The sequence below is a fragment of the Lolium rigidum genome, chromosome 3 (genome assembly GCF_022539505.1).
Source record: "Lolium rigidum isolate FL_2022 chromosome 3, APGP_CSIRO_Lrig_0.1, whole genome shotgun sequence".
Taxonomy (NCBI): Eukaryota; Viridiplantae; Streptophyta; class Magnoliopsida; order Poales; family Poaceae; genus Lolium; species Lolium rigidum.
In genome coordinates this window covers 60256451-60280287 of record NC_061510.1, presented here as the reverse complement: position 1 = coordinate 60280287, position 23837 = coordinate 60256451, and the positions used below count along the sequence as shown (strand labels likewise).

The window sequence follows — 23837 nt, the reverse complement described above, 5'->3', positions numbered from 1 at the left end:
ACACCATGGCCATACGGATTCGTTGGAGGATCTGGAAAGAGAGGAACGTCAGGATTTTCCATCAAGAATACAACACAGTAGATCGAGTGTTTGAGATGATCATCGAGGAGAACTAACCTGTGGTTGGATGGTTAGGAGGGTAGTGGCACCTCCAGTCCACCAGAGCTCAAATCCCAGATTTGACACTTTGGTGTCTCATAAAAAAGGCAGAATATTCTTCAGTGGGAGGCGACGTTTCCGTCCTGCCGGATCAGTTCTTCAACACAGTCTTTTGGAGGTGCTCATAGGGGTAGGATGTGCGTGTGTACGTTCATAGGGTGAGTGTTGCGCGTGTATGAGCATCTTTGATTGTACTGTGTTTCGCAAAAAAAAAGATGATTATCGAGGAAATCAAGGGTGCATCATAGCTCATTAACTGAGTCCGGGATGCGCTAGTTTCTTCGAAGATGCGCTACAAGGGTGCATCATAGATCATTAAGTGGGTCCTAGGCTCTTTGTGTCGAGACTGTTTTCTCATTTTTTTGGCTGCCTGCAGCCTGCTTTGTGCGGGCTAATCTCAAACCCACGTAGACTTTTTTTTTTGTACTACTTGTACAACTTCCTCTTTTCTTCTTAGTAAAATTCAGCCACCGGCCCTTCGAAAAAGAAAGATAATATTCTATTCGAAATGCCAGAGGTCATCTCATTTAACGTGCTCCCGTTCTTTGTTCTTTTCCAAAGGTCAACTCATGTTGACGTTATCCATCGGAATGATGTATATGATGGCAGCGGTAGCTTGCAGCCACCGAATTCTGTTGCAAGATAGTATTTCGGTTCCCTCCATTCAAATTGAAGTCCAAACATTTTTCCTTTCTTGGAAACACGAGCAAACGCAACATCCAGAAAGAAGAGAAAGAATCACCTTCAGTCCAATTAGTCGTACAATTGCTTAGATACGAGCAATAAGTAAACGGCTAAAGACATACGAAGATCAAAATCGGTGTACAAATTACTTGCACACATATAAACAAACAAAGCCACCGCCACCACCACCGCGTGCGAGAGCCTAACCGCTTGAAGCCACTCTCCCATGCATCCGTGTCTGAAGTGCGAGCATCATAGCCCTCTTGCCCTTCGATCCGAATGGGAAAACCCAGAGACCATCCCTCCGGCCTCACTTATGCTTACCAGATGCCCCGGCCGATATTTGCTCTTTCCATCAGCGCACCTCCGACCACTTGTCCATGCGCGTGCTTGCGACCAAGGCCTGCCAATGGCGTTAGAAAAAACATATCAGTGCTACTTCGTACCAGCACCCAATTGACATGTAAATATTCGCAAAAAGTTCTACGGGCTCGCTCACCTCCTTCTCCCAGTCGCACCGTATGGTTATGATGGCCAGAATCAGGGTTTGGACGGCGGTTCCGCCGATCATGCCCGCCCATATCCCCTGCAAAAAAAAAACAGTTAGCGCAGCAACAAAAAGAGACTTGACGACAGTTCAAGACGCCAAGGTTGAAGAGAGATGTAGGCCGGGTCAAAAAAAAAAAAGAGATGTAGGCAGGTCGTACCAGGACGCCAAGGTTGAAGAACCAGCCGAGTAGGATGCCCAAGGGGAGGCCGATGATGTAGTAGCTGCCGATGTTGACGTAGGCCACCATGGACTGCCACCCAGACCCAACAGCCACACCTGCATTTCACAAAGTACATCAGTTTTAGTAATTTAGAAAGCCCATACGTCAGTAAGCACTGGGCTACCCGGCCTCGGCCTAGATAACAAAAGGGATCGAGCTGGGCCTGGGTACCTGATAGCACGGGCTGTATGCTGTTGAGTAGGATGGTGAAGGCGAGCAGGATGGCGAGGTTGTTGACGGCGTCCAGCACGACGGCGCTGGAGGTGAAGATGAGCGCGAACTTGTCGTGGAGTCCCATGACCAGCACCCAGAAGAATAGCCCGATCACCAGCGAGGTCAGCGTCGCCACGATCGTCGCGAACCTCGCGCCCTTCCCGTTCCCGGCGCCCAGCTCGTTCGCCACCCGAACTCTGCAAATTCACGGCCGATATATGCTAAGATTAGTATCCTGCAGTCTGCGTCAAACTGCTCAGTAGATCAAGACCAACAAGAAAGTAGTGCGTGCTTACCCAGTGCCCGCGAAGAACGCCAATGGAATCATCATCTCCCATCCGTTAATCGTCATGCTGTCCACGCCCAAGAAAGAAAAAAAGAAAACATTTGCATCGTCAGAATGACCGTCGATCAAATTAACAGCATTCCTCTGGTAATTACGATTAGTTATCTTCATGGACGAAAAAGTAGATCACCACTTACCAGATGGAGAGCGCATCCACCGCGATAGCCGCGTTCTTCAGGTTCCCGGTCAGAAGGACGAGTATTCTGTAGTACCAGTTCTCGAGGCTGGTACACACAAAAAAAACTTGGTGTCAGTGGACATAGAGATGAAACATTGGAACCTTAATTTATCGACCGTCGTCATCTGGAAATTATGCTTATCTATGCGCATTGGGTCTGACGCCCGATTGCCGGGAATCAATCAGCAAAAACACAGGCGCATCGCATATGTCAGTCAGGTTTACATATGGCCCATGCAGCCGGATGTCCTAGGCGGCTAGGCGCACTCTATAATTAACTAAGACGTGCAATGGTAAAATGGAGCACACGCAGAGTATCACGAATTACCATAGCATAACCCCTGACGCGGTTGAGAGCTTGACGAAGTCCCAGATGTCGGCCAGGGCCTCGAAGGAGAAGCCGTGCCACGTCTCGGGGCAGCCGCCGCAGGCGACGTAGGCGAAGAGCATGGCGCCGGTGGCCCACCAGGAGAAGTTGAGCGTGAGGGCGATGCCGACGAGCCCGTACCCGAGCTTGGTGATGAAGAGCCAGCTGACGAAGAGGTGCACGCAGAGCGCGATCCCGGACACGGCGGCGTTGACGAAGTTCTTCATCTGGCACTGCAGGAACCGCTGCAGCGGGAACATGAAGGCGAAGGAGAAGTGCAGCGGGATGAACCAGACCGAGACCTTCCCCGCCATGGCCGATAGCTCCGGGGACTGCCCCGTCAGCAGCAGCACGTCCTCCGCGTAGAGGTACATGGGGAGGAGGAGGACGGCACACCCGAACAGCACGATCCACGAACGCTGCATGTACACGCCCATCATGTGGTACTTCTTCGCCCCGAACGCCTGACCGCACAGCGTCTCTAGCGCGCTCGCCATGCCAAGCTGCAACACCAGCAGTTAATCCACAGTTAGATTAGTTAGATACAAGCAGTGCCAATATTTGGTTTGGCGATGATAAGATACTGATAGCGATCGTAATCAATCGCGTCTGTATTTTCAGACGTGGAGATGAGCAGGGCCATGTACTTCCTCAGTGTCGACAGTAAATCATCATGTATTCAGGTTCACCTCGTAGTTCAGGAAAGGTGATTTCATTTTTACCTGTAAAATATATGCACGTGCAGGGATATATGCACCTCGTAGAGTAGTAGTTCAGGAATATATGCACCTCGTAGAGTCGTAGTTCAGGTACTTCCTCCGTCCACAAATAAGTGTATTTCTAGCTTTTGTACTAAGTCAAATATTTTAAATTTAGGGTTTAGGAGAGACTCAAGGGCATCCTCGACGATTTCGCTGCCGCCACCGGCCTCGTCATCAACTTCTCCAAGAGCACCCTTGTTCCCATGTCCCTGGACCCGGAGTCTCTCGCTTCCGCCGCCGAGGTGCTCGGCTGTGTGGTGGAGGGTTTCCCCCAGACCTACCTCGGCCTGCCGCTCTCCTGCGACAAGCTCGCGCTCGAGGCGTTCGCGCCCCTCATCGGCAAAGCCGACAAGTACCTCTCGGGCTGGAGAGCGCTCCTGCTTTCCCCGGCTGGCCGCCTCGTCCTCGTCAACGCTGTGTTGGACTCCCTTCCCACACATGCAATGACGGCGCTTCAGCTTCCTCCCTCCGTCATTGCCGCCCTTGACGCCCTTCGTCGCGCTTTCCTCTGGGGGGTTGGCGATGAGCGGGCCTCCGGCGCGAAGTGCCTCGTCGCCTGGGACAAAGTATGCCGTCCCAAAGATGAGGGCGGCCTCGGCGTTCACGCTCTTGGGCTCCAAAACGCGTGCCTCCTCGTCAAGCTTCTTCACAGGCTACACACTCAGGCGGATTCCCCTTGGGCTGCTTGGCGCTGGACTGAGATTGGCGACGGATCCATCGTCGCTGGCCCGGCAACCTCCTCGGGTGGGCATTGGGCGGCGCTGCGAAGGCTCTTGCCTCTCTACCGCTGCCTCACTCGGGTTGAGATCGGGGACGGTGGCCGCACCTCCTTCTGGCACGATGACTGGCTTCCTGGTGGGCCACTGTCGATCTCCGCTGCGGCACTCTACTCGCATACTACTGCGCCCGAGGCGACAGTTGCTCAGGCTCTGGCTGGTGGGATTGACAGTATCCTGGCTCCGCGCCTCTCGCGGGTTGGAGCAAGGGAGCTGGACTCGCTCCGGGCCGCTCTTGACGAGGTGGCGCTGGGCGATGGGGCTGGTCGGCGCTCTCTCACCCGCTGCTCCGGGCCCCGGAACAAGCTGGTCACCGGCGCTCTATACAGGCTCGGCAACTTTGGCGGGGTTAGCTCCGCCAACGCGGGGTTTCTCTGGAGATGCCATGCGCCATCTCGAGTCAGCTTTTTCGGATGGCTGCTCACCTTGTCGCGTGTCCAGACTCCCGACACGCTTCTTCGGAAGACCATTGTGGATGCGGCCGGGGCTGGCTGCCCCCTGTGTGATGCCACCCTCGAGACCGCCAGCCACATGACACTCCACTGTCCCGTTGCTGCTCGCTTCTGGTCGACGATTGGCGTCGAGGTGCCGCGAGATTTCCACGTCAGGGACCTCCACCTCCTTCCCATGCCGTCGTCGATCTCCATGGAAACGGCGCCGGCCTTTGCCTTGCTCTGCTGCTGGCAACTTTGGAAGCAGCGGAACGCGGCGGTGTTCATGAAGGAGATATGCCCTAGAGGCAATAATAAAGTGGTTATTATTTATATCTTTATGTTTATGATAAATGTTTATATATCATGCTAGAATTGTATTAACCGAAACATTAGTACATGTGTGATATGTAGACAACAAGAAGTCCCTAGTATGCCTCTTAAACTAGCTTGTTGATTAATGGATGATTAGTTTCATAATCATGAACATTGGATGTTATTAATAACAAGGTTATATCATTATATGAATGATGTAATGGACACACCCAATTAAGCGTAGCATAAGATCTCGTCATTAAGTTATTTGCTATAAGCTTTCGATTCATAGTTACCTAGTCCTTATGACCATGAGATCATGTAAATCACTTATACCGGAAAGGTACTTTGATTACATCAAACACCACCGCGTAAATGGGTGGCTATAAAGGTGGGATTAAGTATCCGGAAAGTATGAGTTGAGGCATATGGATCAATAGTGGGATTTGTCCATCCCGATGACGGATAGATATACTCCGGGCCCTCTCGGTGGAATGTCGTCTAATGTCTTGCAAGCATATGAATGAGTTCATAAGAGACCACATACCACGGTACGAGTAAAGAGTACTTGTCAGAGACGAGGTTGAACAAGGTATAGAGTGATACCGAAGATCAAACCTCTGACAAGTAAAATATCGCGAGACAAAGGGAATTGGTAATGTATGTGAATGGTTCATTCGATCACTAAAGTCATCGTTGAATATGTGGGAGCCATTATGGATCTCCGGATCCCGCTATTGGTTATTGGTCGGAGTGAGTACTCAACCATGTCCGCATAGTTCTCGAACCGTAGGGTGACACACTTAAAGTTGGATGTTGAAATGGTAGTTCTTGAATATGGAATGAAGTTGGAATATTTGTTCGGAGTCCCGAATGTGATCCCGGACATCACGAGGAGTTCCGGAATGGTCCGGAGAATAAGATTCATATATAGGATGTCATTTTATGTGAATAAAATGTCGCGGAAGGTTCTATGGAAGGTTCTAGAAGGTTCTAGAAAAGTCCGGAAGAAACCACCAAGGAAGGTGGAGTCCACAAGGGACTCCACCTCCATGGCCGGCCAGCCCTAGTGGGGGTGGAGTCCCAAGTGGACTCCACCATAGGGGGCCGGCCACCCCCACATGGGAGGTGGGAATCCCACCTTTGGGTGGGAGTCCTAGTTGGGCTAGGTTTGCCCCCTCCTATGGAAGGTTTTGGTTTCGGGTCTTATTCGAAGACTTGGACACCAACACTTGGGATCCACCTATATAATGAGGGGCCAAGGGAGGGGGCCGGCCACCCCAAGACCACAAGCTGGCCGCCCCCATAGAGTGGCCGGCCACCCCCTCCCAAACCCTAGCTTTGCTCCTCCACTTCATATTGCCCGGTTTGCTTAGCGAAGCTCCGCCGGACTTCTACACCGCCACCGACACCACGCCGTCGTGTCGTCGGATTCAAGAGGAGCTACTACTTCCGCTGCCCGCCGGAACGGGGAGGTGGACGTCGTCTTCATCAACAACCGAACGTGTGACCGAGTACGGAGGTGCTGCCCGTTCGTGGCGCCGGAACCGATCGTGATCAAGATCTTCTACGCGCTTTTGCAAGCGGCAAGTGAACGTCTACCGCAGACAACAAGAGCCTCATCTTGTAGGCTTTGGAATCTCTTCAAGGGTGAGACTCAATACCCCCTCGTTGCTACCGTCTTCTAGATTGCATCTTGGCTTGGATTGCGTGTTCGCGGTAGGAAAATTTTTGTTTTCTATGCAACGTTATCCTACAAGTGGTATCGCAGCCGTGTCTATGCATAGATGGTTGCACGAGTAGAACACAATGGTTTGTGGGCGTTGATGCTCTTGTTATCTTTAGTTGAGTACTTTGCATCTTTATGGCATAGTGGGATGAAGCGGCTCGGACTAACTTTACATGACCGCGTTCATGAGACTTGTTCCTCGTTCGACATGCAACTTGTATTGCATAAGAGGCTTTGCGGGTGTCTCTGTCTCTCCTACTATAGTAAAGATTCAATTTACTCTTCTATTGACAACATTAGTATCAACGTTGTGGTTCATGTTCGTAGGTAGATTAGATCTATATCGAAAACCCTAAACCACGTAAAATATGCAAACCAAATTAGAGAGCGTCTAACTTGTTTTTGCAGTGGTTTGGTGATGTGATATGGCCATAATGTGATGATGAATATGTATGAGATGATCATTATTGTATTGTGGCAACCGCAGGAGCCTTATGGTTGTCTTTAAATTTCATGTTGAGTAGTATTTCAAAGTAGTTGTAATAGTTGCTACATGGAGGACAATCATGAAGACGGCGCCATTGACCTTGGTGCTTCGCCGACGATGATGGAGTTCATGCCCGAAGATGATGGAGATCATGTCCGTGCTTTGGAGATGAAGATCAAAGGCGCAAAGACAAAAGGGCCATATCATATCACATATGAACTCGCATGTGATGTTAATCCTTTTATGCATCTTATTTTGCTTAGATCGCGACGGTAGCATTATAAGATGATCCCTCACTAAAATCTCAAGATAATAAAGTGTTCATCCTTAGTAGCACCGTTATCAAGTCTTGTCGTTTCGAAGCATCTCGTGATGATCGGGTGTGATAGATTCAATAAGTACATACAACGGGTGCAAGACAAGCTTTGCACATGCGAGATACTAAGGTGGCCTTGACGAGCCTAGCATGTACGTGACATGGTCTCGGAACACATGATACCGAAAGGTAGAGCATGAATCATATGGTTGATATGATGAACACTTTGAGTGTTCGCCAATGAAATCACACCTTTTCTCGTGATGATCGGGTTTAGGTGCGGTGGATTTGGTTCGTGTGATCACTAAGACAATGCGAGGGATATTGTTTTGAGTGGGAGTTCATCTAGATTTTTAATTATGTAGAATTAAAATTTGAACTCAATTTGTCATAAACTTAGTCTAAACTATTGCAAATATATGTTGTAGAGATGGCGTCCCCAATCAATTTTAACCAGTTCCTAGAGAAAGAAAAGCTTAAGAGCAACGGTAGCAACTTCACCGACCGGTTCCGTCATGTGAGGATCTTCCTCTCCGGCGGAAATCCGCAATATGTGCTTGATGCACCGCTAGGTGACCCTCCCGCGAAACTGAAACCGATGAAGTAAAAGCTGTTTACGCGACTCGGAAAACTCGGTACTCTCAAGTTCAGTGTGCCATCTTATGCAGCCCGGAATCCGATCTTCAAAAACGCTTTGAGCACCACGATCCTCATGAGTTGATGAAAGAGTTGAAGACTATTTTTGAGACTCATGCGGCCGTGGAATGCTATGAAGCATCGAAACAATTTTTCAACTCGTATGATGGAAGAAGGCAGCTCCGTTAGTGAGCACATGCTCGCCATGACCGGGCATGCGAAGAAACTCGATGACTTGGGAATAGTGATTCCTAATAGACTCGGGGATTAATCGTGTCCTTCAATCACCGCCACCAAGTTACAAGAACTTTGTGATGAACTACAATATGCGGAACATGAACAAGGAGTTACCCGAACTCTTTGGCATGCTAAAAGCTGCTCGAGATTGAGATCAAGAAAGAGCACCAAGTGTTGATGGTCAACAAGACCACCAGCTTTCAAGAAACAGGGCAAGTCTAAGGGAAAATTCAAGAAGGGTGGCAAGAAAGCTGCCACGCCTCCCGTGAAACCTAAGAACGGCCCTAAGCCCGATGTCGAGTGCTATTACTCGTAAGGGAGAAGGGACACTCGGAAGCGTAATTGCTCCAAGTATCCGGCTGATCCGAAGAGCGGCCTTGTCAAGAAGAAGAAAGAAGGTATATATGATATACATGTTATAGATGTTCATTTCACTGGTTCTCGTTCTAGTACCGGGTATTTGATACTGGTTCGGTTGCTCATATTTGTAACTCGAAACAGGAACTAAAGAATAAACGACAACCGCCGAAGGATGAAGTGACGATGCGCGTTGGAAACGGATCCAAGGTCAATGTGATCGCAGTCGGCACACTTCCTCTACATCTACCTTCGGGATTAGTTTTAAGCCTAAATAATTGTTATTATGTACTGCGTTGAGCATGAACATTATATCCGGATCTTGTTTAATGCAAGACGGTTATTCATTCAAGTCTCGAGAATAATGGTTGTTCTATTTTTATGAATAATATCTTTTATGGTCGAGCACCACAAAAGAATGGCTTATTTCGTTAGATCTCGATAGTAGTGATACGCATATACATAACATTGATGCTAAGCGAATTAAATTGAATGATAATTCTACTTATATGTGGCACTCGTCGTCTTGGTCATATTGGAGTGAAACGCATGAAGAAACTCCATACTGATGGATTACTAGAATCACTTGACTTTGAGTCACTTGATAGATGCGAAGCATGTCCGATGGGAAAAATGACTAAGACTCCATTTTCTCGGTATGATGGAGCGAGCTACCGACTTATTGGAAATCATACATACCGATGTGTGCGGACCAATGAGCGTAGCATCGCGCGGTGGTTATCGTTATGTTCTAACCTTCACAGATGATCCGAGTAGATATGGGTATATCTATTTCATGAAACATAAATCCGAAACTTTCGAGAAGTTTAAGGAATTCCAAAGTGAAGTAGAAAATCAACGTAACAAGAAGATTAAATTTCTACGATCCGATCGTGGAGGTGAATATCTGAGTTATGAGTTTGGCATGCATTTAAAGAAATGCGGAATACTTTCACAATTGACACCACCGGGAACACCACAACGAAACGGTGTGTCCGAACGTCGTAATCGAACTCTCTTAGATATGGTTCGTTCTATGATGTCTCTTACCGATTTGCCGTTATCTTTTTGGAGTTATGCATTAGAGACAGCCGCATTCACTTTAAATAGAGCACCATCAAAATCCGTAGAAACGACACCGTATGAATTATGGTTTAATAAGAAACCTAAGTCAGTCGTTCTCGAAAGTTTGGGGTTGCGAAGCCTATGTAAAAAAGTTACAACCGGACAAGCTAGAACCCAAAGCGGAGAAATGCGTCTTCATAGGATACCCTAAGGAAACTATAGGGTACACTTTCTATCACAGATCCGAAGGCAAAATCTTTGTTGCTAAGAACGGAACCTTTCTTGAGAAAGAATTTCTCACTAAAGAAGTGACTGGAAGAAAAGTAGAACTCGATGAGATTGATGAATCTATACTCGTTGATCGGAGTAGCGCAGATACGGAAGTTGTACCTGTACCGCCTACACCGGCAACGAGAGGAAGCAAATGATAATGATCATGAAACTTCGAACGAGGAAACTATCGAACCTCGCAGATCGACAAGGGAACGTACCACTCCCGATTGGTTTGATCCTTGTCTAAATGTCATGATTGTGGATAACAATGATGAGGACCTCGCGACGTATGAAGAAGCGATGATGAGCCCAGATTCCAACAAATGGCAAGAAGCCATGAAATCCGAAATGGGATCCATGTATGATAACAAAGTATGGACTTTGGTAGACTTACCCGAGAGCCGAAAGGCCGTCGAGAATAAATGGATCTTCAAGAGAAAAACAGATGCCGATGGTAATATTACCGTCTATAAAGCTCGACTTGTCGCAAAGGGTTTCCGACAAATTCAAGGAGTTGACTACGATGAGACTTTCTCACCGGTAGCGAAGCTAAAATCTGTGAGGATTTTGTTAGCAATAGCTGCATTTTTCGATTATGAGATTTGGCGGATGGATGTCAAAACGGCATTCCTTAATGGAGACATTGAGGAAGAGTTGTATATGGTACAACCCAAAGGTTTTGTCGATCCTAAAAATGCCGACAAAGTATGCAAACTTCAGCGTTCAATCTATGGACTCGAAGCAAGCATCAAGAAGTTGGAACCGACGCTTTGATAAGGTGATCAAAGACTTCGGGTTTATACAAAGTGTCATGGAGAGGCCTCGTATTTACAAGAAAGTGAGTGGGAGCTCAGTAGCATTCCCGATATTATATGTAGATGACATATTATTGATCGGGAATGATATAGAACTATTAAGCGAGTGTTAAGGGTTATTTGAATAATAGTTTTTCAATGAAAGACCTTGGTGAAGCATCATATATATTAGGCATCAAGATTTATAGAGATAGATCAAGACGCCTAATAGGGCTATCACAGAGTACATATCTCGGACAAGATTCTAAAGAAATTTAGAATGGACGAAAGTAAGAAAGGGTTCTTACCTATGTTACCGTGCAAGGTATTGAGTAAGACTCAAGGACCGGCTACGGCAGAAGAAAGAGAAAGGATGAATAATATCCCCTATGCCTCGGCAAGTAGGATCTATCATGTATGCCATGCTATGTACTAGACCGGATATAGCACATGCTCGTTAGTTTGACTAGCAGATATCAAAGTGATCCGGGAATGGAACACTGGACAGCGGTCAAGAATATCCTGAAGTACTTGAAAAGAACTAAGGATATGTTTCTTTGTTATGGAGGTGACCAAGAGCTCGTTGTAAACGGTTACACCGATGCAAGTTGGAACACCGATCCCGATGACTCTAAGTCACAATCTGGGTACGTGTTTATATTGAATGGTGCTCGCAGATAGCTGGGCAAGCTCGAAGCAAGGCACGGTGGCGAAGTCTTCAACGGAATCGAGTACATAGCGGCTTCAGAGGCTTCATCGAAGCGGTATGGATGAAGAGGTTCATTGTAGAGCTCGGTGTGGTTCCTAGTGCATTGGACCCATTAATCATTTACCGTGATAACATGGGTGCCATCGCCAATGCACAAGAACCAAGGTCACACAAGAGGCTGAAGCATATCAAGCTGCGTTACCACTCGATTCTGCGAGTACATCGAAGATGGAGAAGTAAAGATTTGCAAAGTACACACCGATCTGAATGTAGCAGATCCGTTGACTAAAGCTCTCCCTAGGGCGAAGCATGACCAACACCGTAATGCCATGGGTGTTAGGTATATTACTATGTAATCTAGATTATTGACTCTAGTGCAAGTGGGAGACTCGAAGGAGATATGCCCTAGAGGCAATAATAAAGTGGTTATTATTTATATCTTTATGTTTATGATAAATGTTTATATATCATGCTAGAATTGTATTAACCGAAACATTAGTACATGTGTGATATGTAGACAACAAGAAGTCCCTAGTATGCCTCTTAAACTAGCTTGTTGATTAATGGATGATTAGTTTCATAATCATGAACATTGGATGTTATTAATAACAAGGTTATATCATTATATGAATGATGTAATGGACACACCCAATTAAGCGTAGCATAAGATCTCGTCATTAAGTTATTTGCTATAAGCTTTCGATTCATAGTTACCTAGTCCTTATGACCATGAGATCATGTAAATCACTTATACCGGAAAGGTACTTTGATTACATCAAACACCACTGCGTAAATGGGTGGCTATAAAGGTGGGATTAAGTATCCGGAAAGTATGAGTTGAGGCATATGGATCAATAGTGGGATTTGTCCATCCCGATGACGGATAGATATACTCGGGCCCTCTCGGTGGAATGTCGTCTAATGTCTTGCAAGCATATGAATGAGTTCATAAGAGACCACATACCACGGTACGAGTAAAGAGTACTTGTCAGGAGACGAGGTTGAACAAGGTATAGAGTGATACCGAAGATCAAACCTCGGACAAGTAAAATATCGCGAGACAAAGGGAATTGGTAATGTATGTGAATGGTTCATTCGATCACTAAAGTCATCGTTGAATATGTGGGAGCCATTATGGATCTCCGGATCCCGCTATTGGTTATTGGTCGGAGTGAGTACTCAACCATGTCCGCATAGTTCTCGAACCGTAGGGTGACACACTTAAAGTTGGATGTTGAAATGGTAGTTCTTGAATATGGAATGAAGTTGGAATATTTGTTCGGAGTCCCGAATGTGATCCCGGACATCACGAGGAGTTCCGGAATGGTCCGGAGAATAAGATTCATATATAGGATGTCATTTTATGTGAATAAAATGTCGCGGAAGGTTCTATGGAAGGTTCTAGAAGGTTCTAGAAAAGTCCGGAAGAAACCACCAAGGAAGGTGGAGTCCACAAGGGACTCCACCTCCATGGCCGGCCAGCCCTAGTGGGGGTGGAGTCCCAAGTGGACTCCACCATAGGGGGCCGGCCACCCCCACATGGGAGGTGGGAATCCCACCTTTGGGTGGGAGTCCTAGTTGGGCTAGGTTTGCCCCTCCTATGGAAGGTTTTGGTTTCGGGTCTTATTCGAAGACTTGGACACCAACACTTGGGATCCACCTATATAATGAGGGGCCAAGGGAGGGGGCCGGCCACCCCAAGACCACAAGCTGGCCGCCCCCATAGAGTGGCCGGCCACCCCCTCCCAAACCCTAGCTTTGCTCCTCCACTTCATATTGCCCGGTTTGCTTAGCGAAGCTCCGCCGGACTTCTACACCGCCACCGACACCACGCCGTCGTGCCGTCGGATTCAAGAGGAGCTACTACTTCCGCTGCCCGCCGGAACGGGGAGGTGGACGTCGTCTTCATCAACAACCGAACGTGTGACCGAGTACGGAGGTGCCGCCCGTTCGTGGCGCCGGAACCGATCGTGATCAAGATCTTCTACGCGCTTTTGCAAGCGGCAAGTGAACGTCTACCGCAGCAACAAGAGCCTCATCTTGTAGGCTTTGGAATCTCTTCAAGGGTGAGACTCAATACCCCCTCGTTGCTACCGTCTTCTAGATTGCATCTTGGCTTGGATTGCGTGTTCGCGGTAGGAAAATTTTTGTTTTCTATGCAACGTTATCCTACAGTTCAGAGGCGAGGCGCCCTCCCTCCCCCTCCTCCTAAAACTGTGCCGGGATGATGCGACCATGTGGCGTGGACGGTTTCCGGATTCACAGCACTCTCATATCGATGCCTGGCATGTTTGCCTAGGCGGTACCTAATTTTTTTAGGCTACCCTCTTCCCCTTATGTAACTCCACCTCTCTGCCCCTCTATCTCTCTGCTGTAAACCATCTGGGGTTTTCCCCTTTTTTTCAAATATATTCAGGTGGGGAACCTCTCCCCCCGGTGACCATTCGAAAAAAAAAATATTTTAAGTTTTGACCAACCGTGGAAAAAAAAGTAGAAACACATATAATAAGATTTTAGTATAATTCGAAACTACATTTCAAAACGAATCTCGGGATACTAAATTAGTGTCATAAATGCCACTACTTTTCCCTATATATTTGGTCAAAGTTTAAAGAGTTTGACTAAACAGAAAACCTAGATGTACACTTATTCGCGGACAGAGGGAGTATATATAATGCGACTGCTACTACATCCACAGGCCGGCAGTCTAATGGAAACGTCTCGTTGATTACTGTCCGCACACCAGGTGAATCAAACTCGACAAAAGGCGGTGGAATTGATTCCATCCGGAGCACCACAAGACGGAAAGAAAAGGCTAGCTAGCAGTGCAGAGCAACTTTCAGATTAACATAGCTGATCCTTCTGGACTTCTGGTATGGTGCCTTCTCAGTTGCCACATTAGATTACCATGATGGAAGAAGAAAGTTGTGTAAGCAGATATGCTTTCTGAATATGCAACTATCTCCTTGAGTTTACCCGCAAAAAAAAAAAAACTATCTCCTTGAGTTGAGAGTCATGATATGCATGCCAATCAATTTCTTACACTATAAAGAGAATGCACTAGAAGTGTATGGTCGGCAACCAGAGCGCCGGATGGATATCATAGTAAATCTCATCCAACCATACATATATTTCTCCACGAAGACAGTCGATCACCCTGGTCCCTATATTGGTGATATGCTGATTTGGAGACCTGATCCCTCCTGGTACCTTTCAGATTAACACATAGCTGATCCTTCTGTAATTCTGACCTGGTGCCTTCTCACATCGATCCATGATGGAAGGAGAAAGTTGTGTAAGCAGATGTGCTTTCTGCGTATGCAACTATCTCCTTCAGTTGAGAGAGGAATTTCCTCAAGTGTGTGGACTGTGGTGCACAGTCATGATATGCATGCCAATCAATTTCTTACACTGTAAAAAGGATGCACTAGAAGTGTATGGTTCCCAACCGCGACCCCGGGAGGGAAACCATAAATCGCATCCAACCATACATATATTTCTCGACGAAGACAATCAATCACCCTGATCCCTATATTGGAGAAGTGCTGATTGGGAGACCTGATACTTCTGGTGCCTTCTCACATATACTAGTACCACGTTGGATCATGGAAGGGGAAGGTTGTGTAAGCAGAATTGATTTCTACATGTACTAGTTGATAGGGACCTTCAGTGCCATGGTGCAGGCCAGTCCATTTTTTTGACATTACAATTTGGAGTACACCCTATAAGTGAAACAATATATAGTTGGCAAGCGGAATTCCGCATAGCCAAAAGGGGAATCATAGATTGCAGCCAATGAAACCGGAAAAGTGCCTCTTCATCAGGCTAAAAGTGTATGAACTTCTCCGCAAAAGTAAGACCTATTTTGTTTTTGTCAAGAGTAATAACAAGTGGGCAGCTGGAATTCCGGTAGCCAGGAGAGGGAATATGGTAACCAACCATAATTTAACCTTAGACTTGTCATAGTGGGTACTATAGTACCATAATATGTGATGTGATAGTACCTTCTTAGTTAGACCTGAGAAGAGAACCATTCCGCATCTAATATTTCTCTACTAGAGTCCAGACTGGGTTCTAACTTCTAAATCTCAACTAAATTGTAAAGAAATTTTTGCAACTGTAGTGGGTTCTCAAATATATTTTTTCCTCGATTTCTTGGACTAGATGTAAATCAAGTTCAAATGAAATTTCAATTTGGAAACAATTGTTTTGACAAAATGTAGACGAGATAAATTCTAAACCTTTAGAAATATTGGTGGGGTCTGGAATAATTTTTTGAATTGCAAATTAAACCTTGGCCCAATCACCACATATTAGACAAGTATCTTCACTACAATTTTCTTAAAGTTATTGTGAACATTATCCTATAACAAATAGTAAAATATATAATTGCAAGTTTTTAGTGGAAACTTAGTGTGTGTTACGTATACACAAAAAACCTAGGCCACATTTTTTTTCCTGTGATGAGGATTAATTTTTGAAAAAAATTACGAGCATTATATATCTTTTTGGCTGCTTATATATATAGAAATATACCCATTAACTCTAGACCCACAAATCTGGCAACGGATGAAGCCTAGTGATCAGGTGTATACGTGAGCACGCGGTTTCCATCCAACACGTGTCTCACGCCGTGTGCTGTGCCGTTGGGCTGTGTACCTCCGCTCCTTGCGCGGACGCTCCGAGAAACCACCCCGTCACCCGTTCCCATCACCGGGCCCACTCCGCGTGGCCTCTTCCATCGCACCGCCCACGCCACTAGGAGCCCGATTTTTCCCAAATTAAGGAGCCCGGGTCGAGCTCGTCGGTGATGCGTGTGTCCGCTCGCATCCCCGTCCAGCTGCCCGTCGGCAGGGTTGCCCCACATCCGGCGGCGCCCTCGCGTGGAGCATCAGGACGCAGCGCGAGGTTGGGAACGAGGGGCACGACGGCGGCTCGCACCCTGCTTATTCCGGCCAGGATCTCCTCAGCGAACAAAATATCCCCGCAAAATCTCTCTCCAATCTCCATGCTCTTTTTCTTCTATAGAATTAAATCTCCTTTCTCGATTGATGTAGGTATACGAACTAAGATTAAAATGTTTCTGTCTAACACATCTACGGTCTGGGAGAATTCCAGCGAGAGCTGCGAGCAGCGGAGCAATCGCTTGGAGCAGAGCCTTGAGTCTGATTTGAAGAATCACGGCCAGAACGTCCATCTACTCCTGTCTCTCCAGCGCTGGCGGCGGAAATCCCCCCAGAATCCTCCGTCTCGACCTCCAAGTCCTCCGTCTGGTCGCCCTCCACGGCACATCGACACCCTCGTGTCGACCTCCAAGTCGGGGACAGCGCTGGAGGCGGGCTGGGGCGCACGAACGTTGGAGGCGCGGGACGCTGCTGGGCAAGCTATCTCGCGCGGCGCTACTGTTGATACTGCTCGTTGATGCTGCGAGATGCATCAATGGAATCGTGCGGAGCCTCGAGCCTCCCAATTTCCTCGCTAATGCGCCAGCGCCGCCGGCAGCCGCACGAGGCACTACACAGTCTGCCGCCCAGCAACTTCCAGTGCCCCCTCGCGTCTTGGCCCTATCCGTCTCAGCTCGAGCAGCCTCGACTGACCACGACCCCGACCTCTACCTTGAATCGAACTGTTCTTGAGCAAGATGTGGGAGAGGTCGAGCAGGATGGCGCCCATTAGGGAGTAGGAAAGCGGCCGGCGACAGCGTAGGCCATGTCGGCGGGGAGGAGTGGAGGGGCGCTAGGTAGCAGGCAAGCTAGTCGCCTGGTGGCAGAGGAATGTCAGGCCGCCTGAGCTCGCAGCCGGAGGAGGGACGGCGCCGGCTGGGGGCCGAAAGTGGAGGTGGCCGCGGTCAGCCAGGAGCTCATCGTCCAGTAGCACCTCGATGGTGAGGTCGCCAGGAGCTCCGTTGACTCGATTGGGTCATCAATCGCGAAGACTCTTCAGAAATCATCTAAAGTGCTGCTGAAGGAAGAAGACGTCGCGGTCAGCACTGTTAAGATTGATTTGACGCGCTCACGCATGCGCTAGCCGACAGCAGCTGGCCTCAGGTCCACTCAAAGCAGATTCCGCACCGTTAGGTAGCCGTGAGCATCAACGCATGGAGAGATAATCTCAAAGCAAATCGGACGATGCGGGGTGCGTGCACACGTATACACCCGGTCACTAAATCCACTCTCAATCTGGCAATGCATAAGATCAGTATGGCACGAACTGAGCTACTCGAAAGTTTGGCAATCTTAAACATGGTAATTAGTCCGAAACTTCAACCCAGCCAGACGAGGCAAATCATCATCCTTGGGGCCGCAGTTCCAAAAGTAAAATCATCCTTGGGGCCCAAAATCTAGCACTTTTAATCAAGAAAAGATCAGGTCTCGAAGATCGAATGCAGAAGAGGGACCCGCGCCAGGGTAACAGAAGTTACATTTTTAGAAAGGAATTAATTATGGTTTGCACTTTTGATTCAAAATTATGACCGTACATCTGCGTTATTCCGTTATTATGTATAAAAAAGTCGACGCAGCTTGCATATTTTCTTCACGTCACATTCCTTTTAATAACCTTTTTTGAGGTGATGAAACCAAAATCACTATAGAAACCTCCAAATCTATATATAGGAAAAATAAATATAAAAAACAGTAACCTATAGGAAAAGATGCCGATGCAGCTGAGCAGCTTGTATTGGAGTCGACGCGGTCGCTCTTGATCACTCGTCCCCCGGTTTGGAGCTATCCAGAACTTGCGAGTATGGCCAGCCACAACATTCCAAAAGCAGCCAAATTATTTTCGTGTGATGGGTATCCGTTTCCGTCCCGACGAAAGTTAGCGGCTGGCAAAAATCAACCGAGCTTTCTAGACAATAAATCTGACAATGCATGTAATCAATATGACACTGACGTGAGGCAGTACTCCAAATTTTGACAATCATGAACTTTTTTGTTTTGTTTCGAAACAAGGCAAAAGCAATATTGAACATTTGGCCATGTGAACTACTCCGAAATTTAACCCAGACGGCAGAGGAGGGAAAATGTAGTCCTGGGAGAAGATCAGTTATTCAAGATCAGATATGAAGGAGGGACCCGGCGAGGCTTGCGCCTACTGAACCCAAAATAAGCAGCCCAAAATAATTCGGTACTGGCGGGTCTTCCACAATGCAGGGTAGAGGGTCGTGCTGTCGTACGGCGTGACGTATATACAGTATCACGAAGCGTGTGATGGGGTCGAGTCGGGTCAGTTCAGCTCGAGGGCAACGTGAACTATGCAAGGGCAGCGATCGAAGGCCAGCCAGCTCAGGCCAAGCTAATTCCTGTGGGTTTCAAATAAGCAGCAGCTGTTTACGCGACATGTTTCGCTGGAAACATTCGAGATTTATTGCGTGGATTTGCTGCGCTGGAGCAGCCCGGAATACCAGCCATATCGGGAAGACCATACCAGCCATATCGGGAAGACCGTCCGGTCGTAACGGAACGGAACAGACCGACGAGACGAACGAACCAATGAAGGTTGAAGGACGGATGGAAATTAAGTGGGGGATGAAAACGTGGGGATCGGACGTACCATGAGGCCGAAGTTGAATCCGACGACGACGGTGTTTGCGATGGAGATGGCGGCGAGCTCGAGGTCGCCGATGTGGCCCGCGAAGGCCTGCGTGATGACGTTCATGCTGAAGGTGACGACGCGGCTGAAGATGGCCGGCGCCACGATCACCCACAGCTTCTTCGACTCCGCCCACACCCTCCGCCCGAGCTTAGTATTCTGCTCGTCGTCATCGTCCTCCTCTCCGGCGGCGGCGGCGGCGGACAGCACCTGCCAGTCCGCCTTCTTCGCGCCGCCGTTGAGGAGGCCCGCGCGGCGCTCCTCGTCGTCGGCCCCTCGCCGTGATGCAGCATCCCGGTCGGCCATGGCGGAGCAAGGACCGATGGAAGCCTCTGTCTCCCTCTTGTTGTTGTTGGGCCCCTGGGTGTTGGAGGTTTCTGATGAGTTGTGTTGCCGATTTGGTTTTGGAGAAGGGAGGAGGTGGGCGACCGCCTTTAATAGCAGCGGAGGAGCTAGTTTGGCACGTGGCTATTGCGTGGACGCGTACGTGGTTGTTTTGGCCAGTCCAAACGGGGACGGAAAAAATATGTATACTCGAGCTTTAGTTTTGACGGCATGATGATGAGTGCGTGAGCGGCCCGCGGTCGGAACCCGGCCATGATTGTGCTCGGCCCACTGCTCGATCGGCACACGGTTACGGCGGCGGGACCCGGTTGCAAGCACAATACTACTACTCACTCGCTAACCTCGGTCGTCATCATCAGTCAATCCCGTGTTCCGGGAGACGCCGAAATCGGGCGGCGCCACACGTACTCCACACTCCACAGTCCACACGTCTCTCTGCTTCGTCTCCGGGAATTCCTTCCTGATGCAATTCCACACTCGATCACACGCACCAACATCAATTTATATAATCCTTCACGTGCTAGCACACGCGGATTAGTATTCCTTCCAATTAGCGTCGGCGTGCCAGGATAACGCTGCGGAAACGGAGTGGGCAGTGGCTAATCCAGGTTGAAGATGTAGGTTAGGCTCAATTAACTAGTACAAAAATATTTTTTGAAGATAGAAGACATCTTTAGTGTTGTGTTGCACCAGCTAAAAGGTTGTTAGGGCATCGGCGGCCCAATATTTCGAACATTGAGGTAATGGGACCAGTCCGGGTGCCCGCTGCGGTGACCCAGCATACCATTGCATGTTGTAGTATACAAGTCGTTGATATGATCTTCATGAAGGGACTTCTTCACAAATATCACAACCCTCAGAGTGTTACAACAGAAACATTGTAGGTCATAATACTCGAGATAATATTACAATTATGGTCTTAACAAGTTGGTATTCTCAGAGGTCCGATGAGAACACCCTAAGATAACTTAAGTACTATTACAATACAACATAAAGATAAAAGAGAGCTCAGCAACTTATTTAAGTATGCCACTACGCTGCTCGGCTCTAAGATAACTACGGTAAACTACTACTTCGCTGCCTCTGTGTTGTCAGCTCCGTAGACTATCCCATAGTCTACTCCTTCCACTCCTCCGGACAGATCAGGTTCCTCGTAGACCAACTCATAGCCCCCTTCCGGTGCTCCGTCGTTGGCCTCCACTTCCATGTCACAGTCTAGCAAGGGTGTCGAAAGAAAGTGAGTACAGAGGTACTCAACAAGTTCAAAAGGGAAAAGGTGTATGATGCACTAGCTACGACCATCGATCAGAAAATCTTAGGTCAATGCATGTTTCGACAACATTTCTTCAAAAGATTGATTTTATTCTGAAAACTATGCCCGCCAGTCTTCACAGGTTGACCAGAACTTCACGGAGTTCCTTTCCTTCCGCGTTCGTAGTTCCCTTCCCGGAACTGGGAGTGACAACCACAATTTGATACACTCTGCAGAGGTGCGTTACTTTTCCCATAAGAAACCTTATCCTTTTTGCCAGCCGCAGGAACTTGTCCCCGTTCACACTTCCTTGGTGTGAGGCTAGGAAATAAGATTCAAGCCCACACCGCCTTCTCCGCCTTCTCCGCGACCCCGCAGACCCACCCTTTTGTAAGTCTGTCCTCTCCTTTATCTATGGGTAGACCAACCCAGGCATTTGTTCTCACCTATACCATTATGGTAGACCGTTCTGAACAACTCATGTGCCTTGTCCTATACACCATAGATAGACCGATCTGGACAACCCTTATAATCCTTCATAGACCTTTAATAAGTCTACCCTCTCTTGTATCTAATGGTAGACCGTGAAGGACCACATGTCCCCACCTTTACCAAAGATAGACCGATACAGGCAACCCTTATCACTAGTCCATTGGCATGCGAGAGGGAAAAGATACAGCTGGCTTCCCCAGAGCCATTATAGATCTTATGGTCAACGCAAAATGTACGGCGCTAGAATCACTAGACGGCATTGGTGATTAGTCCTAAATAAATAGACCCTTGCAATGGAACCTCCACCATGTCAACACATACCATGGTTCCATTGCCAGCCACATAGTCATATTCATAATTGAAAAAGTAACATTTCATTTTCAATGCAAGAATGATAAGTATATAGATTTACGGTAAATTGATAGAAAATACTCAAGATGACATGAGCTAGGGTGAACTTGCCTGTGGACTGCGAGATAGTGCAGTTCAATGTGTTGGATGGAACCTGGACCTCGGGTTCTGTAAAGAAGCATCATTGTCCGGTAAGGACAATGTTATAAAATCCAAATAATGCATGCATGGATGTATTATTTTATGTTGAATCCCTTACCCCAATATTTTATTAAGATCTAGGGTTAAATTAAGATTTTATGCCTTTGGCAGTAATTTGCAATTACTTTTAAGTTATAAAATCACTTTCTTTTTAGAAAGGAAAGAATTTAAAAGTAATAAAATTTTCCTTTTTGAAAATATTTATTTCAAAAATAATTTGAAATAATAGAGTTTTCTCTATATTTTAGGAATAAAAGAAATAAGAATAATAGAATATTTTCCTTTGGAAAATATCTTTCTTAAAAGAAATGACTTGGAATAATTCCTTTTTAAATATTTGAAAACAAATATTTGAACTCATTTGAAATTTTTCCTTGATTTTTAAATACAAGGAAAATTACAAATTAAAACTTCCAAGTTTGAATTTAGATTCAAAAATTTAAAAATTCGAATTGTTTTCTAAATTTTATTTCTTATTTTATTCTTGTTAAGAATAATTTTTCATTCACTAATCCAAATTTTCTTGGATTTTTAGAGGTATATATATTATTTAAAATTTGGTTAAATTCAAGGGTTATTTTCAAATAGAAAATGACCAAAATACCCCCTGACCCAATTGGGCTAGCCCACTTATTTGGCCCATTTGGTCAGCCCGTTAAGGCCTGCACAAAAATGGTTCGGTGGAACCGAATCGGTCCGGCCCACCTCACTCACTCACTCACTCACTCACTCCTCTCTCTCACGAAAACCTAGCGCTGTGGCGACCGCGAGGCGATAACGTCGCCGCCATGGCCGCCGCCACGCTCCAGCCAAGTCCGACCGCCCCTGACCTCACCGCCGACACCGCCTGAACGGCCGCGCGAAGATCTATCGATCCATCCGCACTGTTTCGTCGAATCCTTCCTCCTCTTCCAGATCGCCACCTCGCCAGATCTGGAAGCAAATCACCTCCGGCGATTGGTGGTCTCCGGCGAGCTGTTGACCTCGTCGTCGACGCTAGTGTGTTCCTTGGACTGTCCTGGTGCGGGTGCTGCGTTGGCAGCGTCTGTGCCGTCGTCCCCAGGGTGCTGTGTTGTTCGTGGAGCTCGTCGGCGTAACGCCGGCGTCCTCCCTGGATTTGCAGCTGCTACGGCCGCGCGGGCACTTCCTCGCCATGCCGTAGCTTCTTCTTCCAGGCGCGGGTAAGATCTTCTCCTCCTCCTCCTCCTCCTCCTCATCACCAAGTATGTGCGCCTCTATGCTACTGTACTTCTTCCTCCTCTGGCTCCCAGGCTTCCTGATGATCCAAGGATCACAAAGGGCCTTGCTGCTGTCGCCTATGCATTCTACGCTCCCTCTCTGCAAGCCCTGGCCAATTAACCCATCTCTGGTTACTGGCCAAGTGTATGCTGCTTGTTGTTCATGGTCATTGTTGCCCTTTTCACTTCTGCCATGATATGCCTTGCTATGCCATGCTCAACATGCTACCTAGGCTTACTGGTGTCCCTTGCTTGCTTGTCTAGGTATATTGCTATGCATTTACTTGTTGGTGATGCTTATTGTCATGCTATGCTATTACTGTGGCACTTGTGATGCCTGTGAGGTGATTCTGTGCCTTCTATATGATCCAATGATTCATTGGATGAGTAGATCCTGGTGGCTAGACTCTCTGTGTTGCTTGGCTTGATCTAATTGATCCATTTGATCAATTAAATGTTAGTGGCTGGTTACTGATGGATTCCTTTGCTAAAGGAATGGTTTGCTTGTTGATGTCGCTACTCATGCATGCTTATGCTTCTCCGTGTGTGTCTTCGTTGCCATCCATAGCTCCTCGGACTTGATCCAGTAGCTAGGATGCAATGGTACATGCTTGTGTTGCCTCACAGTGATGCTACTATATAATTGTTGCATGGATTTGTTATGTATTCATGCCTGGATGGATTAATTATTGATGAACTGCTTATGCAGTGTTAATTAAATGACTTGCTAAGCATGATTTGATATTTCCATGATCCATTTGG

General features: G+C 47.3%; 1 protein-coding gene across 1 annotated transcript; it reads right to left on the bottom strand.

Annotated features, from left to right (window-relative positions):
• Window positions 1-828: 828 nt before the first annotated feature.
• Window positions 829-19584, bottom strand: LOC124701664 (protein DETOXIFICATION 27-like). The gene is made up of 8 exons (XM_047233761.1): window positions 19158-19584; window positions 2679-3220; window positions 2310-2396; window positions 2123-2179; window positions 1785-2023; window positions 1551-1669; window positions 1343-1429; window positions 829-1246 (listed from the first exon to the last, which is right to left on the bottom strand). The coding sequence occupies exons 1-8, from the start codon at window positions 19500-19502 to the stop codon at window positions 1199-1201; spliced, it is 1524 nt and encodes a 507-aa protein (XP_047089717.1). The 5' UTR covers window positions 19503-19584; the 3' UTR covers window positions 829-1198.
• Between the last annotated feature and the right edge of the window lie 4253 nt (window positions 19585-23837).